At 25.0% G+C, this 18,249-nt stretch overlaps 1 protein-coding gene across 3 annotated transcripts in view; it reads right to left on the bottom strand.

The window, feature by feature from the left end:
* The window catches only part of LOC100208995 (ATP-dependent RNA helicase DDX1), a 64,768-nt gene that overhangs the window by 28,462 nt on the left and 18,057 nt on the right, over positions 1-18,249 (bottom strand). For all 3 annotated transcript variants that reach the window (XM_065814937.1, XM_065814938.1, XM_065814939.1), the window contains 9 exons: positions 17,562-17,645; positions 17,188-17,264; positions 11,391-11,463; positions 11,239-11,315; positions 10,998-11,106; positions 9,443-9,498; positions 8,800-8,823; positions 6,284-6,336; positions 1,713-1,773 (listed from right to left, as the gene is read on the bottom strand). In XM_065814937.1, the coding sequence (XP_065671009.1) occupies positions 1,713-1,773; positions 6,284-6,336; positions 8,800-8,823; positions 9,443-9,498; positions 10,998-11,106; positions 11,239-11,315; positions 11,391-11,463; positions 17,188-17,264; positions 17,562-17,645 (614 nt within the window). The remainder of the gene's footprint in view (positions 1-1,712; positions 1,774-6,283; positions 6,337-8,799; positions 8,824-9,442; positions 9,499-10,997; positions 11,107-11,238; positions 11,316-11,390; positions 11,464-17,187; positions 17,265-17,561; positions 17,646-18,249) is intronic.

Below are 18,249 nucleotides of genomic sequence, written 5' to 3'. Positions count from 1 at the left end.
AGAATATAGGTGTCCGAAAATTATTTACTTTTTTCACAAGATAAAAAATTATCATAAAAAAAAAAAAAGGAAAAACTTTCTGTTTCAAACATAGTACTTAGTACAAACTTGCTGTTTATTTTATCCATTTTATAAATATAACAGATTAAAAAATAATTGTAAACCATAATATATTTTAAACAATTGCTTGCTTATAATAAATTGGCTTTTTTAAAGAAACAAAATTGACTTTTTTTTTCAAAATTGATCTAAAACAACATTCATTTTTGATTTATTTTTAAATTTTATGCATAAAAATATACAACATCTATAATTATTTTGTCGTAATATAAATTAAATCTATTATCAGAAATGTTTATAACAACCATCAAGAAACTATTTCTCCAAAAAAATTGAAACCTTTCCTTACCTTTGGGTAAAAATAAACTTGGTTAACACATGTAACAAATCTAATTTAAAAAACAGTACCCAACTACTAGGTGTATCCAGTACATACCAACCAGTATCCACTAACCAGTTCCCACTAACCAGTACCCACCAACTAGTACCCAACAACTAGTACCCACCAATCAGTACTTTCAAACTTGTACTCACCAACTAGTACTCATCAACTAGTACCCACCAACTGCGGTAGTGGTGTAGTGGTAAAGCACTCCCTTCATAAGCGAGAGGTTCCAAGTTCGATCCCAGCCACACCCCTAGTAATACCGCGCTCAACTTGTTTCTCCGCACAGCGGCCTTGTTTGTCAAGGTTCGTGTTTCGGAGTTATAGAGTTGAGAGAGGGTTATAACCACTATAAAGTAGCCTCCTCATCTGTAGTGGCCTTCTTGGCCTTGAGGAGGTGAATAAAAAAAAACAAAAAGAAAACTAGTATCCACCAACCAGTACCCACCAACTAGTACCCACTAACTAGTACCCACCAACCAGTACTCATTAACCAGTACCTATCAACCAGTACTTACTAACTAGTACCCACCAACTAGTACCCACCAACCAGTACCTACCAACTAGTACCCACCAACTAGTACCCACCATCCAGTACCCATAAATAAATTCTAGGATCATCACTGAATCAGATGAAGAAAAACTTCACAATATTTTTATCTACATCAAATCTAAATAAATTCTTATTCAAAAGTAAGGCTAAAACAAAATAAGTTTTAAAAAGGGATAGATCTTGAACTCCTAAGAAAAAAAAAATCAAAATCTATTTAGGCAAATTGTTTGCAATTTGGTCTTGGTTTTCAGTAAATTAACAATGAAAAAACATTTTAAGAATTAAAAAAATAAATAAATAAATAATTTTATTAAACCAGAAAAAACAAAACAAAGAGATTGAAATCAATTGTGAAAAAATTACAACTCTGCAATTATTTAAATAAGATGTATATTAACTGTATATAAAAATTAACTGTATATATTAACTGTAAATAAAGTACATTAAATATACAATTTAAAAAAATTTTTAACAAAAATTTCATTGTCTTTACAGTTTATTTCAAAGTAAATTATGTTAGAAGATAAAGATAAATACTTTGAACTTAGTGATTTTGAAAGTTTTTGAATAAAATTAATTTCAATATCAAATAATAAATAGTCCATATTAAATACATTTTGTAGAAAATAGACTTTATGTATGAACAATTGTATTGGTAGCTCTAAATCTTTAAAAAATTAAACCCATGAAACCATGATTAATATTCAAACATACCCCACTCTGCAATGCTTTTATTTGTTCACTTGAATTTTCTCCACCAACCAACAGTACATTTCTATTTAAATCAAAAGTACATTCCTGTTTAAAACAAATGTTAATTAAGCTTTGAATGACAAATAGCTTTTATTATTAAATTTCTAAGCATCTTAAGAATTTATCTATTTTATATAATCTATTACTGTGTGAATTTGTTTCAACAGTAGTTTTATTTGAATAGAAGTTCTTAACCAAATTTTGTAATTTCTGGATTTCTCTTAAATTTCGCTTCCTTTATTTACAACACCAAATGTTTATTTTTATATACACCTACAGTATTGCTTACGGGGACAAATTTAAAAAACAAACAAATACTTGCGGGGACATAAGCATTATTGGGAACATTTTGGTATTAATTTTTTGTCCCCATAGAGCGAAAAGTAAATACATCAATTATCAAATAGCCTGACTTGCAAGGGAGTGCTGCTACATCGACTGAGGGTTTGGTTAAGGTCAGCATCAATATCAGGCTAAGGATTAGGGTTGCAGCAAGGTTTAAATATGATTATATTACTGTAATTAATCGTTTTTACAAATATATGAAAATAAAAATGAAATATAATATATATATATATATATATTTATATTATATATATATATAATAAATAAAAATTACAAAAGTAAATATAAAAAATATATTTTTATAATAAAATAATAAATTTAAATATGTATAAATAAAAATAGAAATAAACATTAAAAAAAATATACAAATATGGCAAAAATAGTATTAAAAAATTAAAAAAAACAACAAAAAACATAACAGGAACAAAAAAAACATGTCCCCATAAACGCCGTCTAGGAGTGTATATATATATATATATATATATATATATATATATATATATATATATATATATATATATATATATATATATATATATATATAAATTTTGATACAAAGTTCTTACTACAAAACATAGAAATGAGGTTGGCAATTATTTGCCAACTTTAAACACTTTCAGCTTGGCAGTTAATCGGCACTGCCGATCTTAACTCTGAGGGCTGATATATATATATATTTTTTAATAGAGTAAAAATGAAATATTTAAAATTCAAGAATATTTAAAAATATAAAAAAGCATTGATAAAGAATAATAATTATACATAGTATAAAATCAAAACATTTATGTAATAGTAATACATACATTAATGTAAAAGTAATACAATAAAATAAATAGTTAAATACAACAATGTAAAAGTTGTTTTAATTACATTTTATATATTTTTTTGTTATTAAACTAAATACACTAGGGACAGATGAATCTTCTTAGCTGCAATGAAGGTAGCATACCTGATAGAAAATATAACTTTGATAAAAGATGGAGGTCTTTTATCAAATTATTTAGTAGTGGGTAATAGTAGAATGAGCTTGTAAACCTTGAATAGTAATTTTGATAGCGGTAGTGTTGCAACAATAGACTATCATGATCAGCAAAACAGGTTACTACCAGGAAGAGCATCTAGTTGTAAAAAATTGTTTAAACTCTTTCCTTATATCATATTTAATAGGGAAAATATAATCAGTGTGGAACAGTGAACCCTAAAACCTGTCTAAACTACACAATTATGGAACAGTAGATCTTAAAACCTGTTATGAGCTACGCAAGTGTGGAACAGTGAAACACAAAACCTGTTGCCTGCATCACAAGTGTGGAACAGTGGACTTAAAAATTAAATTATACTATACCTCAATAAACGCAACTTAGTACCTAGTACTTTAGCATCAATAAAAGCATCATTACAAAATAGAAAAAAAAAAGGTAAAAGCATCATTACAAAATAGAAAAAAAATAAATAATAAAAGCATCATTACAAAATAGAAAAAAAAAAAGGCTTCAGTACATCTATTACTGAGGATAAGGCAGGCAGCATCTATTACAACAGACACACACATAAAATTCTTCTTTTTTTAATAAATAATTTGAAAAATTATTTCAAGCCATAAGCAGTAGTATATCATCATAGTTAATCCTAATTATATTTCACCATCCATGTTTTGCCTGCTCAAGTTGGGCATTTCAATGCCATTTTTTCAGTACATAAAATCTAGGACATCTATTTTTTTCAACTGGAGCATTTTCATGTTATCTGAAAAGCACTCTTTAGATTTCCACTACTTTGCTCTCTTGAAATCATAGAAATCTGCTGAATCATAATACTTCTACATGTCAAAACACAACACAACACAACACTCTACGCTCTAACTAACTAACCTAAATCACTTTAACCCTTTAAACGCATCATATACATTCTTAATAAGGTCTAAGATTGTTGTTTTCTAATCTTTCAATCTTTTTATATATACATAAACAGTGCTTTGGACTTTTTTTCACGAAAATTAGTAATTTTCACAAACATTGACTGAACCAATAATGCTTGAGCTACTGATAAAAATAGAGCAACTCAAAAAACTTTAAATTTAATTTTTTAACTATTCTCTTTTAGTTACAGCATAAGTTAACAACATAATAAATATTACAAAAAATTTATACTATATACACACATACACACCAACCTATTTCCAAATTAAATTTAACTACAATGCCTTACTTCAAAATACGCAAGTAATGTGAATTAACTATTAATGATATAAATATGTATATTGAGTAAAGTTACATTTACTTTCATTACACTTTTCCATTATGCAACAAAATCTCTCTCTCTCTCTACATATATATATATACAACTCTCGGAATTAAGAAAAATTAGGTGAGCAATAATTTGCCAATCTTAGTCTTTTAGAGGTTAGCATCAGGTCGGCAAAAAAAATTTGATAAAAAGGTCTTGCCATAAAATATAGAAACAAACCCTAATTCTGGGGGCTGTATACATAGACCGAAGATTCTTTCTTTTTTTTTAAAAAAAAATCACAATTGCTGGTCCAAATTTTAATAAGATTTTAAATAAATGCATTTTTTAGATGAAATGAATATTATAGTTTAACAATCTATTCTGATCGTTTTTTGGCAATTTTTTGTTATTATAAGCTCTTTCTTGGTTGGAATTCTTTTTTTGTTGTGAAAATTGTTAGAAATATTGTGTTTTAACAAATACATATAGTTAATATACATCAGAAATGATTAGAACTAGGATCAATAGTAAACTAAAAAACTTTTTCAAAAGATTTAAACTAAATTTATGTTAACGCCGATGAGCAGAATTGATCTAAAGACTCCAAAATGGTGTTCTTTAGATTCACTATTACAGGTAGTAAAAAGGATTTGAAAATTATATATAAAAAAAGAAAAGTTTCTTTAAATATTAAAAACCTGAAGAAAAAAAAATTACACCATTTAAAGCTCTTGTTTGGTCATATTACACTGATAAAACAATGCTAATTCTAAATAAAAGAATTTGAATAATTTGTAAATCGCCTTAACTACACCGAGTATTAACAAATTTTTTTCGTTTCTCTGCATTTACATAAATGATTCAAAATATGTTAAATTTTTAATTTTTAAAATGATTATTTCTTAAGTTTCTAATTGCCGCTTTGCAACTACAAATGATTTTTTACTTCAAAATAAGATTTTTAATCTTTATTAAATTAGTTTTAAATTAAATCATATTTTATCAGAATCAAATTATGCTTTTATGATCTTTGCTTCAAGTTTAAAAAATCAATCATTACAATAAAATGAAAACAAAATAAAAATAAACTTTAAACTTTGAGTTTTTTGCTCAAGTAAATAGCGCTTATACCAAACATAATTGTCATTCAAACTTTTGTAACAAATATTTTTTTATAGACGCCATTCAAAAGTTAACGTAGATTTTTTAAAATTAATTACTTCTTTTATCTTACCGCTTATAGAATAATTGAAAAGTTAAAAAATAATAGAAAGTTGCTTAACCGAAATCGCTTAATGCTTGCGTAAAAATCGCTTAGGGCCTAATTAAATCGCTCTACGCATAACGCTTTAAAACAAGGCCTAATATATATATATATATATATATATATATATATATATATATATATATATATATATATATATATATATATATATATATATATATATATATGTATATATATATATATATATATATATATATATATATATATATATATATATATATATATATATATATATATATATATATTTATATATATATATCAGGAACTTTTTCAGGAACGCATTTACTTGCGGTAGTGGTGTAGTAGTAAAGCACTCACTTCATAAGCGAGAGGATCCCCACCATGTCCCTGGTAGTACCGCGCTCAACTTGTTTCTCTGCACAGCAACCTTGTTTGTCAAGGTTAGTGTTTCCGAGTTATAGAGTTGGGAGGGTTTATAACCACAATTAAGTAGCCTCCTAGTCTGTAGTGGCCTTCTGGGCCTTGGGGAGGTGAATTAATAATATATATATTTATATATATATATATTTGCATATATATATATTTATATATATATATATATATATATATATATATATATATATATATATATATATATATATATATATATAATTTAAATAGAGAGACAGATATATACAGACACTTGAAGTAATTACAATACGCAAAAACTTACTTTATCTTGGGATCAGGCAAATACTTTTTGAAAAGTGAAATTTGATCATGAGTCTAAAATCAAAATATTAATAAAATTAAAAAACATGCACATTTCTATCCTTTATTTTACAACAACCAAAATACCATCAAGTCAAATCAAAAACTGGTTACCAACATTCATTTGCTTTAAATTTCATTTTCATACAATTATAATTTTGAAATTTTTGCATTACAACAGTGTTTTAAAAAAATCATAACTACAGTAGTTTTATTTATTGATTTGTTTTCAACGAACTTTCTGATTTCTATTGAACCAGTGTTCAACTTTCTGCTTTCTATGTATTAATTATAAAAATGAAATCTACCCTTTATTTTTTACCTAAAACATTAAAAACAAAAACCTGAATTGTATCCAAATATATTCAAAATAAAAACAAATAATAAAATTAATTTAAGCATTTTTCGATTAAATTAAATTCTTTCTTTGTCATAAACTATACAGGTGTGGTAAAACACTAACAAAACCAAACTTAAACCACATCATCAAAATCAGAATCACAAATCTCAAAATTAATTTTGTTAATTGTTTATCAAACTCAAAACTATAGAAATATTCTATAAAAATGAACAGTTTTTATATAAACTTAGATTTGAACAGTATTATTATCTAATATTTTATATATATATATATATATATATATATATATACACACACATATATATATATATACATTTATTAAATTTATTCAACAAAATTATATTGTTTAATGTTCTTAAAAGAACAGAACAATAATAAATTAGTGGAAAATCAGTATAATGAATGTATTATAATCAATATAATTGATGATTTAATAAGTGAATTTTTACTAACATATATATGAGATAGAAACCGTTGAAAACAATATTAAAAACCGCATCTTTTTTTATTTTTCGATCTTTTTTGAAATATGAAAAATTTTCTAAAATTGAGGGGGCTATAAACTTTATTTGTTTAAAAGCAAGCTTTTAAAAAGAGATATGAGAACTGCTATTGTACTACTTACTGTATAGGTTAGTGTACTAGAAGTTACAGTAATCTTTCTGAATTTACCTACAAAGAAGCTGAAAAGATTTTATTAGAAAACAAAAAAAACAACTCATTTTGCTAAGAATGCTGTCAAATATTTGTTCCTGGTATTCATTAGCCTTGCAACAAAAACATTTTTTCTTGTTGCAAGGGTGATGAATATTAGGACTAAATATGTTGCAAGGCAATGAGATTTTGAAAACTTTTTAAAATCTTGATGCCTTAATTACTTCTGTAATTCCAAATATTGCTAATAGTTTTCTTTATTGTGAGCAAAAAAAGTAAAATCTGTTGTTTGTCACAGTAGAAATTTAAAACTTGCAACAGTAGAAAATTGGTTATTATTTTTCATAATATAAATAAAAAATAAAAAACTTAAATTTATAAGAAGCAACAATGCAAATGGACTTAAGATAATCTTAAAACTATATAAAAAATGACAAAATTCAACCAAATAAATTGACGCTGCAAAAAACAAGAACATCTTAAGTCCATTTTACTGTTCTAAGAAAAAGACATTAAATATTTTAAATTTAATCACTGCTTTTGATTTTTTCGATTAAATCTACTTGTTTTCAGTTATTTATTATATGTATTAAGTATTTTGAACCAAAAAAAATTTTTTTTTTTTTTGCCAAAAAATGGACTTAAGATAGTTTTGTTTTGCAGCAAAGATGTCTCTTAATTATTTTTTTTAGGACGTGTTTGAATTTTACTGCTGCAAAATTCAAAAATCAAAAATCAATTTTGGTTCTATACTTTTTGAGATTTTGTGCACCTAAGAAGTATTGTAAACCAAAAAAGCCAATTTTGTCAAAAATGAACTTAAGTTTTGCTTTGCAGCAACAATATAATTATTAATGTGAAGAAAACCTTTGCAAAGTAGTGCAAAAAAAACCTGATATATTGGAAAAAAAGTTCTTTGGTCAGATGAGTCAAAATAAAAAATAAAACCTCTTCTCATCAGATAGAGTTTATTAAGTCTGGCAAAAACAAAAAGCTTGTAAATTGAGTTGTTTACAAGGTACTGTCAGCAATGTAGCAAGAAATGTGATGGTTTGGGGTTGTATGAAATTGAATGAAGTAGGAAAATTGAAGCTTATTTACAAAATAGTTGCCTTATTGTATTGTGATATTTATAAAGTCATTAACTATAAAATTGAAAATAAAAAACAATTTTATATTCCTGCAGGATAACACCCAAAATATACTGATAAAAAACAAACAGCTAAGAAAACAAAGCTATAGAAATAATTTTTCTAATGTTCAAATAAAAACCATGAATTTTTTCAAAAGTTATTTGTAAGAATCTTAATAATAAGCACAAAAATTTGTCCGCATATTGTATACAATTTTTCTAACTTAATATTGCTTTGAAAAGTTTTGAAAAAATATCAGAAAGTATAAGAAAAAAGTATAAAAAAACTTTTTGTTTTGAAAAAGTAAAAGAAAAAAAAAAAAAAATTAACCTGAGATGCAAGTTCTCTTGATGGCTAAAAAAATTTAAAATAAATAACTTCAAAATTAACCAAAAATAAATATTAAATCAATGCAATATAAATAAGTCATATTAGTACAGATTAAAACATGGGCAAATAATCAACAACATCTAATTAAGTGAATGAAATGATTTCTTACTTTCTGACTAGTATCATAAAGTAAGCAAATCCTGTTTATTTTTAATCTTATAAAAAAATTCCATTTTTGTATAATGGAGTCTGTATTGTAGATAACTTATGATCTGCTATAGAGCTCCCCCCCCCCTTCCTTTATGTATTTTATCTCTATAAGGTACCCATCTAAATTTTGAAACTTAAATCATATTAGAACACAATGCAGACAACAAATATGAATACATACATGATTTTAACTACTAAGTTGCTTTCTAAATCTCCTGCACATGCATAAATATAAATGAAGATATTTTTTTAGATGTACTAAGTTTATCATTAGATTTTATCAACCAGTTATTTCTGAACCAAATGAATAAATGCACAAAGTTGTGAACATTATTGTGAATTTCTGAATAATAATATATTATAAAAAAAAAAATCCTTAAAACTCAAAAATTTGAACTAGTTAAAACAAACTTTAAAAAATTAAAAACTATACCTCAATGATAAGAGCAGCAGGAGAAGATTTGTTTGTATATTTTTTTGAAACTGACACTAAACAAAAATTATTTAAAAAAATATAAAATTGTTTCAAAATTGTTTTCAAATTGTTTTGAATAGGAACTTGGTTAGGTGTACTTGAACAACATGTTTTCCATATTGTGAGCTATAATCTGAGAAAAAGCTTCTGCAATTTTTTAATAAAAATTTTGTGAATGCTTCGATTCTAAAATTCTAAAAAATCACAAAATCACAAAATCATAAAAAATTAAGTTAAAAAAATTTCTGCAACTTTTTGTACTATTTATGAAGATTTGCTTTTTAAATTTTTCAGTCTTAATATAGACAAAAAAAATGTATAATTTACTTATTAATTTAAAAAAGGTTAAATAACTTTTGAAGAAAAAGATAACATTAAAAATAATAAACTAAATCAAAATTGGTCTTAATAACTTTGAGCAACTAGTCTTACAAACCTTGAGTTATAACCTCACCTTGATTTATTATTTTTTTCAGATTACAATATTTTCATGCAAAAATATAATGATAAACAAATCTAGCTTGTACCAAGTAGTGAAATAGTCCTAATTTAGACTAATTTAAAGATTTAAGGGAACCATTTTCAGACATTTCAACAGTCAACAAAACTGAACCTTGTTTACTTTTTTTATGGTCATAAACTTATTGACCTTTTTTAAAAGTCATTTATTAAAGTTTATTTTTTTTTATTTTTATGCAAGGCTACTTTAGTACAAAATTTTGAAGTACTAAAGTAGCCTTGCATAAAATTTTTTTTGCAAAAGTTAAAAAAATTTTTAATTTTATATAAAAGCATTAAATTGAACTACATTTTTCTTTTTAATTTACAAGAGTATTATTATAGTTAAAAAAAAATTCATTTATTGTAAATTAATTTTTAAATATATTTTTTAGCTTAAAAAAAAAAAATTCTACACCAAATATTTAAAAACTCCATAACTTTATTTCTTAAAAACTCCATAACTTTATTTCTTAAAAACTCCATAACTTTATTTCTTAAAATAGTTAAAGCAATATTAAATGCTATGTAATCAGGTAGGCCAGAAGTGTAAATACACTTTAGTGTGTACACGGTTGTATATATTGTGTACTCAGATAGGCCACAAGTAAGTATACACTTTATTGTGGCCTACTGAAACTTAAAAATAAAAACTTATAAGTCAACTAAAGTTAGAAAATAGAGTTAACCAAAGATTGACTAATAATGAATCGAAATTAACTGAAGGTATCTAATATCTAAATTGGAAAACTCACTTTAAAAAAATAAAAGATGAGAAAAGTTAGAGTAATTAATATAAACATTATTAACAGACTAACAAAAAATTGTTTGATACTCAAATATAGCAAATCAAAGTGAAACATAATACAATAAAAAAGTTATATTATGTTATAAAGTAAACAAAAAAAGTCACTACCTTTTAAAAAAATATTACATCATTCATAGAGACTATAAGTGAACTTATAAGAGGTACATAAAACAATTAAATATTTTGTAATGAATTAAAAGAACATACATTTTTTTGACAAAGTAGCATCTTTAGCTTTAGATAATGGAAGATAGGTGGAATGAGGAGTAGCATGTTGGAACGGAGTATCTCCAAAATTAAATAAAAGCTCTGCATTCTAAACAAATAATTTTTTTCAAACTCTAAATTATTCTAAAAAATTTTATTTCAATAAACTTAAAAGAAAAATCAAATAAGTTGATTGCAAAATCATTAAAAATATGTGTTTAATGTAACTTTAATGTAACACCTTTAAAGTAACTGAAGCAAAAAATGATGAGCCATAAAGTCTTTTTGGAATATCAAAAGCATGACCTAAATCTTTTCCTAAAAATTAAGGGATAAAATGTTAAAAAAGTTCCAAAACATATTTTAAAAATCTTCTTAGCTTCAATAACTTACCATTTTTACTGTACTTTATAGTTCCATTATCCAAATTAATAAAGCAGCCAATAATGTCATTTTTACCATATGGCTGCAAAAAAAAGATAATTTAAAATTAGAAGAAAAAAAAACATATATATATACATATGTATATATATATATGTATATACATATATATATACATATATATATATATATATATATATATATATATATATATATATATATATATATATATATATATATATATATATATATATATATATATATATATATATATATATATATGTATATATATATGTATATGTATATGTATATATACACACACATATAAAATTATGTATCTATGTATGTATCTATGTATGTATGTGTGTATATATGTATGTATGTATCTATGTATGTATCTATAAATAGGACTTTATGGAATCATTTTCAATGAGAAATTTTATTTTATTTTGGAATCTGGTAATAATATTTTTATATGACTAATTTAAAATGTCTATTATAAAAACAGCAAATTATATATGTTTTCACAAAGACATTTTAATTTATTAGTATTTATTTATTTTTATATTTATTAGTAAATTGCTATAAACAACTTGATAATTAAATTAAAAAATGTAAAACTAGAAAGTAAAAACTGATGTTAAAGCTTTGTAGAAAACATAATTTTAATCAATTCAAAGAAAAAATAACTTCAATCAATTCAAAGAAAAAATAACTTCAATCAATTCAAAGAAAAAATAACTTCAATCAATTCAAAGAAAAAATAACTTCAATCAATTCAAAGAAAAAATAACTTCAATCAATTCAAAGAAAAAATAACTTCAATCAATTCAAAGAAAAAATAACTTCAATCAATTCAAAGAAAAAATAACTTCAATCAATTCAAAGAAAAAATAACTTCAATCAATTCAAAGAAAAAATAACTTCAATCAATTCAAAGAAAAAATAACTTCAATCAATTCAAAGAAAAAATAACTTCAATCAATTCAAAGAAAAAATAACTTCAATCAATTCAAAGAAAAAATAACTTCAATCAATTCAAAGAAAAAATAACTTCAATCAATTCAAAGAAAAAATAACTTCAATCAATTCAAAGAAAAAATAACTTCAATCAATTCAAAGAAAAAATAACTTCAATCAATTCAAAGAAAAAATAACTTCAATCAATTCAAAGAAAAAATAACTTCAATCAATTCAAAGAAAAAATAACTTCAATCAATTCAAAGAAAAAATAACTTCAATCAATTCAAAGAAAAAATAACTTCAATCAATTCAAAGAAAAAATAACTTCAATCAATTCAAAGAAAAAATAACTTCAATCAATTCAAAGAAAAAATAACTTCAATCAATTCAAAGAAAAAATAACTTCAATCAATTCAAAGAAAAAATAACTTCAATCAATTCAAAGAAAAAATAACTTCAATCAATTCAAAGAAAAAATAACTTCAATCAATTCAAAGAAAAAATAACTTCAATCAATTCAAAGAAAAAATAACTTCAATCAATTCAAAGAAAAAATAACTTCAATCAATTCAAAGAAAAAATAACTTCAATCAATTCAAAGAAAAAATAACTTCAATCAATTCAAAGAAAAAATAACTTCAATCAATTCAAAGAAAAAATAACTTCAATCAATTCAAAGAAAAAATAACTTCAATCAATTCAAAGAAAAAATAACTTCAATCAATTCAAAGAAAAAATAACTTCAATCAATTCAAAGAAAAAATAACTTCAATCAATTCAAAGAAAAAATAACTTCAATCAATTCAAAGAAAAAATAACTTCAATCAATTCAAAGAAAAAATAACTTCAATCAATTCAAAGAAAAAATAACTTCAATCAATTCAAAGAAAAAATAACTTCAATCAATTCAAAGAAAAAATAACTTCAATCAATTCAAAGAAAAAATAACTTCAATCAATTCAAAGAAAAAATAACTTCAATCAATTCAAAGAAAAAATAACTTCAATCAATTCAAAGAAAAAATAACTTCAATCAATTCAAAGAAAAAATAACTTCAATCAATTCAAAGAAAAAATAACTTCAATCAATTCAAAGAAAAAATAACTTCAATCAATTCAAAGAAAAAATAACTTCAATCAATTCAAAGAAAAAATAACTTCAATCAATTCAAAGAAAAAATAACTTCAATCAATTCAAAGAAAAAATAACTTCAATCAATTCAAAGAAAAAATAACTTCAATCAATTCAAAGAAAAAATAACTTCAATCAATTCAAAGAAAAAATAACTTCAATCAATTCAAAGAAAAAATAACTTCAATCAATTCAAAGAAAAAATAACTTCAATCAATTCAAAGATCTTTTTTGTGAACAGCTAGAAGAAAAAAGGTTAAATGAAAACTACACTTTAGCAAACATTTTGTAAAAAACAAAAACAAAAAACTTTATGATTATTTATGTGTGCTGGTCTATTTGGTGCACACAAAGTAAGCAAAAAAAAAAAAAAAGATAATATACTCAGTGGTGTAAGAACAGACTCAGGGGCCCTTGGACAAAAATATTTACAGAGCTCTAAACTTTTTATAATTTCATATAAAATTCGATAAATTATGCAAAATTTATTTAAAAATTTTTGCTTCAAAATAGAAGGAACTTTTCATTCAGCAAATTTATTTACACATGACTTTTTATTTGAGAAATCTCTAATGACATTTTCTTTGTCAAAAAGCTTCTTTATTTTAAATCGCTAGTAAAACCAATCCAGACATTTCTTTTCCGGATGTTTGCAAAAAAGATGTTCCAGTTTCCTGCTTGCGGTTTGTTAAAATTATGTTCTCTTATATTGCAAAACCTTTAACAGTCTCCATTTTGCACAAGTCCTTATAAAATTCTTGGTGGTTTGAGCAAATTTTCTGTACAAAATCATCATCCACATCATTAGGATATGAAATTTAGTTGTGTAAAGTTCCATTTCAGTATACAACAAACTCTTGAGATAATGAGGATGCAAAAACTTGAACAAATCAGTAACCTGTTTGTGGCCCTGGAAGCTTGACTGCAATTTATATATTGCAGTGTCAAGAATAGAATAAAAATCATTCTCTTTAAACAAAAGTTTGCCATCTTGGATCCTATGATCTTTTAGTAAGTCATCATGAAATAATCTGGCATTTCTTTTCTGGATGTTTGAGAAAGGTGGTGTTCCAGTTTTCTGCTAATGCTTTTGAAGTTAAAATTATGCTTTCCATGAATTACGGGTAAATTGAAGTTCTGTATGGGCCATTGAGAGTAAAATAGTTGCACAAGAAAGATCTATTTGCTTGATCTGGAGCTCAACAGAAATTTTAGTGCTTTAATTATTGCACAAAATAGTCTTTCCTAAACAACAATGAATTCAATGAATTCAAACTTTCAAAGCAAGTCTGTGTAAGTACTTTTAGAATGTCAACATACCTATTATTTACATTATGGACTGCATCTACAGAGAAGACTGCCTTGTTGGACACAGTCTTTTCAATCTTTAATGCCATTATATGCTGTGATGAGAAAGCCAGCTCTGACCACCTTTTCAAACTGGATCCAAAAAAATTAAAAATCTTGACTTATTATTCAAAAGAAAGTTATTGGCTGGTACAACCTTAAAAACTTGAATGATTAAAAAACTTGGTTGATGCTTTAACCACATCACTGAGAACCAAGTTTTTTTTTAGATTATGAGAAGAACAATTTATGTATGGCACAGGTGCGGTAGTTATCAATTTTTTATGTAGTTTTGGAACATCACCTTTCATTTCACTCTTTACACTGGCGCCATCATAGCCCAGGTCTAATATCTTCTCTGAATTTTAACCTTGTATGATCAGTCAATCACTTAACCATTCTGTTAATCCTACTGCAGTTGCATCTATGACATTGAGAAATCCGAGAAAAGATTAATTTATGTCGCAATTTCAAGAATTTAACTCTACACAACGTATGACTATGGAAATATGATCAACTTGGCTGATATTGCTTGCAGTATCAATTATGAAAGGAACAATTCTTGATTTTTGTGATCAAATAACATTTTGCTGCTTTAGATATATCAGAAATAATTTCTTTTTGAATTTCAGGGCTGAGATGCTTCATGGATTGAGATGATAAACATATGACCTCTTGTAAAACTGACTCAAATTTAGCTTGCATAGAAACCAAACCCCAAAAATTTCTGCCTTTTTTACATTCACCCACGCATATTATTTCTCAGTGTCCTCGAAAAGGCAGGCAAAGTTTTACAAGAGTCAATATAATGTTAATGACTCGCTTAAGAACCTTTTGCCAAAAATTCAACTGTTCTTTTATTGCATTTTCATGATCCTTGTCTAAACGGTTTCCAGATTTCCATCAAGCATAAACAATAGAAGCAGATATTTGGATGCATGACTTTATATGCTGTCTAATTTTTGTATTAAGATGATGAGGTATTCAGTTACACCATTAATCCATTGCCAATTAAGATTCAAATCACTTTGATCATTAAACAACCATCAAGGATCACAATAAGGCCGACCCATGCTTAAAAAAAAAGCAAAGCTAACTGTGGTCAACTTTCAAGTTTCCAGAAGAGTAAAAGGAGTAAAATTATTTGGTACTGTTCACACATTCTTGCCTTTCTCAAATGGTCCTACTGGCTTACAAGCTGCAGTAGTTTCTATTGAATTGTAACTACTTTTGTTTGAGGAAAGATACGACGATCAGTTAGAAATTGAGCTGAGAAAACAAATGAATTCATTTGTATATCTTTCTGACACATGTGTTCACATGTTATGTGAACACGTGTATCAGAAAGATATTAACAGGTCAAGTTGTTTGTATTTTGCAAAAGCAACTTTTGTTTTTTTTTCATTTGGCAGCACCTGACAAATACAACATTTTTATCTAAAATACAAAGAGGAAAAGTTTAAATCATTTAAATGAGAGTTTAATGAATGTGTACAACTATGGCATATGCAATTTAAATTTTAATATAGTAATCATACCACAAGATATTATTCTACCTAAATTAATAAATTTAATTATTTATTTAATGAAAATTCACTGTCAAATCATTTTTCCAATAAGTTAAAAAACAATATCCAAGAATCAAAGAACCATGTTTACTTGTATTTATACTTTAGATGTAGTTTTATTACTTTGTAAACAAACTTTAAAAAAATTTGAAGTTTAATGGTTTTGAGTAAAAGTTTTATTCAAAATTTGAACAGTTTTTTTATAAAACAAGCAATTCATTTGCAATGCATTTAAATAAACTTTTCTTTGGTTTTGTTGATTAGTTAAAACTCCTCCATAAGCGTTATGCCAGGTTAAGTAAAATTTTTCCATTAAAATATTTAGGAGCCCCTGTCATTGCTTGGGGACCCTGGCATTTGTCCGACCTGTCCATATGGTTATTATGCTACTAAATATACTATTTATTATGGCTACAACAAAACTTTAAGGTGAATTTTTAGTTCAAAAAAAAGTGGAGCATAAAGCAAAATTTTTAAATTTACAATTTTTAACACTGCTTGTGGTTTAAAAATGCTTTTTTACATTTGTTTCAGTTGCATTTACAAAATCTAAATTTGATAAAACAACTTATGGTCAAAAGTCAATTTAGAAAATCTTAAAAAAAAGTGCAAAAAAAAGTAAAAAAGAAAATATAAAAAATATATATCAAGGTTTCATAGACAACATGAAGAAATATTCAGAAAATGATCAGCAAAATGCAAGTATTATAGATACTAATAAAAACGTATTCCAAATAAGCTAACAATAAAAATTACAAACATTGCAACAAGATAAAGTTTACAAAATTTAATAAAAATACCTCTCCGTAAGTATCAAATTGTTTATTTGTTGATTTTTTACCGGTACCACCAAAACCAAAACTTTCACTATCACATCCTGGTAAAAAACAAATAACACAATATCTAATATAGTATTACCATAAAATAAAAACAAAGCTACTACGATTAATAATTGGTGTCTTAACTAAAAATAGTGTCAAAAAATTACAACATTTGTTAATAAATAAAGTAGAGCTGTTACAAGGTATTTCAGCTAAAGGTTGTATCTTTGGAAAATGCTAAATATCAAGATTTTACTATGATAAAAAATATCAATTTCAAGCCGCAAAATAACAAGATTTGTTATAAATAATATTAATAATGTAATTGATAAATATTGTTATAATTTATTTACCAACTTCCAATGTTGCATTTTCTGTAGAAAATCCTACTCTGCATAACCCTTCATCAGTCACCTTTACTTCATAGTAATAACTGCCTGAAAAATTTTTTTATTTTTATTTATTTATCATAATTTTGTAGTTATGCATGTTAATAATAATGAACTGATCACACATGTTTTGTTACATGTCAGATGAGATTCTTATAATGCATAAATTAAACACACACACACATATACAGTCCCATGACAATTTATTAGTGCCACCAATATTTTTTTCATATTTTCTTATTCAAGTTGAATTTAACAATTGAAAAGCTATGTAATATATTTTAAATGTATTATTTATAAGAAGTCAATTATGTAAAGTTAATTTCTTCAGATTTTTTTTTACTATTGGCATCCCTGACATTTCTGGAAGCCATCTTGTCACAACACTATTACTCAACTGTCATCTTTACAAGCACGTGATTGTTTTTCTCTGTCTATTTTATCGTTTTTTTTTTAGAATTCTGAAGAAGTAAGTGCAATATTTAGTTTTTATTTGTTTTACTAATATAATTTAAACTTGTAAATAAAGATTTTCTAATATTATTATTACAGAAAGGTCATTTTTGATAATGTTACAACTCTAACCTCAAAAATCTTGTATGTTTTAGTAATGGGTAAAAAAGGAGAACTTTCACCAACAAAAATTGGATTT

This window comes from Hydra vulgaris, chromosome 13 (assembly GCF_038396675.1).
Source record: "Hydra vulgaris chromosome 13, alternate assembly HydraT2T_AEP".
Taxonomy (NCBI): domain Eukaryota; kingdom Metazoa; phylum Cnidaria; class Hydrozoa; order Anthoathecata; family Hydridae; genus Hydra; species Hydra vulgaris.
This window is presented reverse-complemented; position numbering and strand designations above follow the sequence as displayed.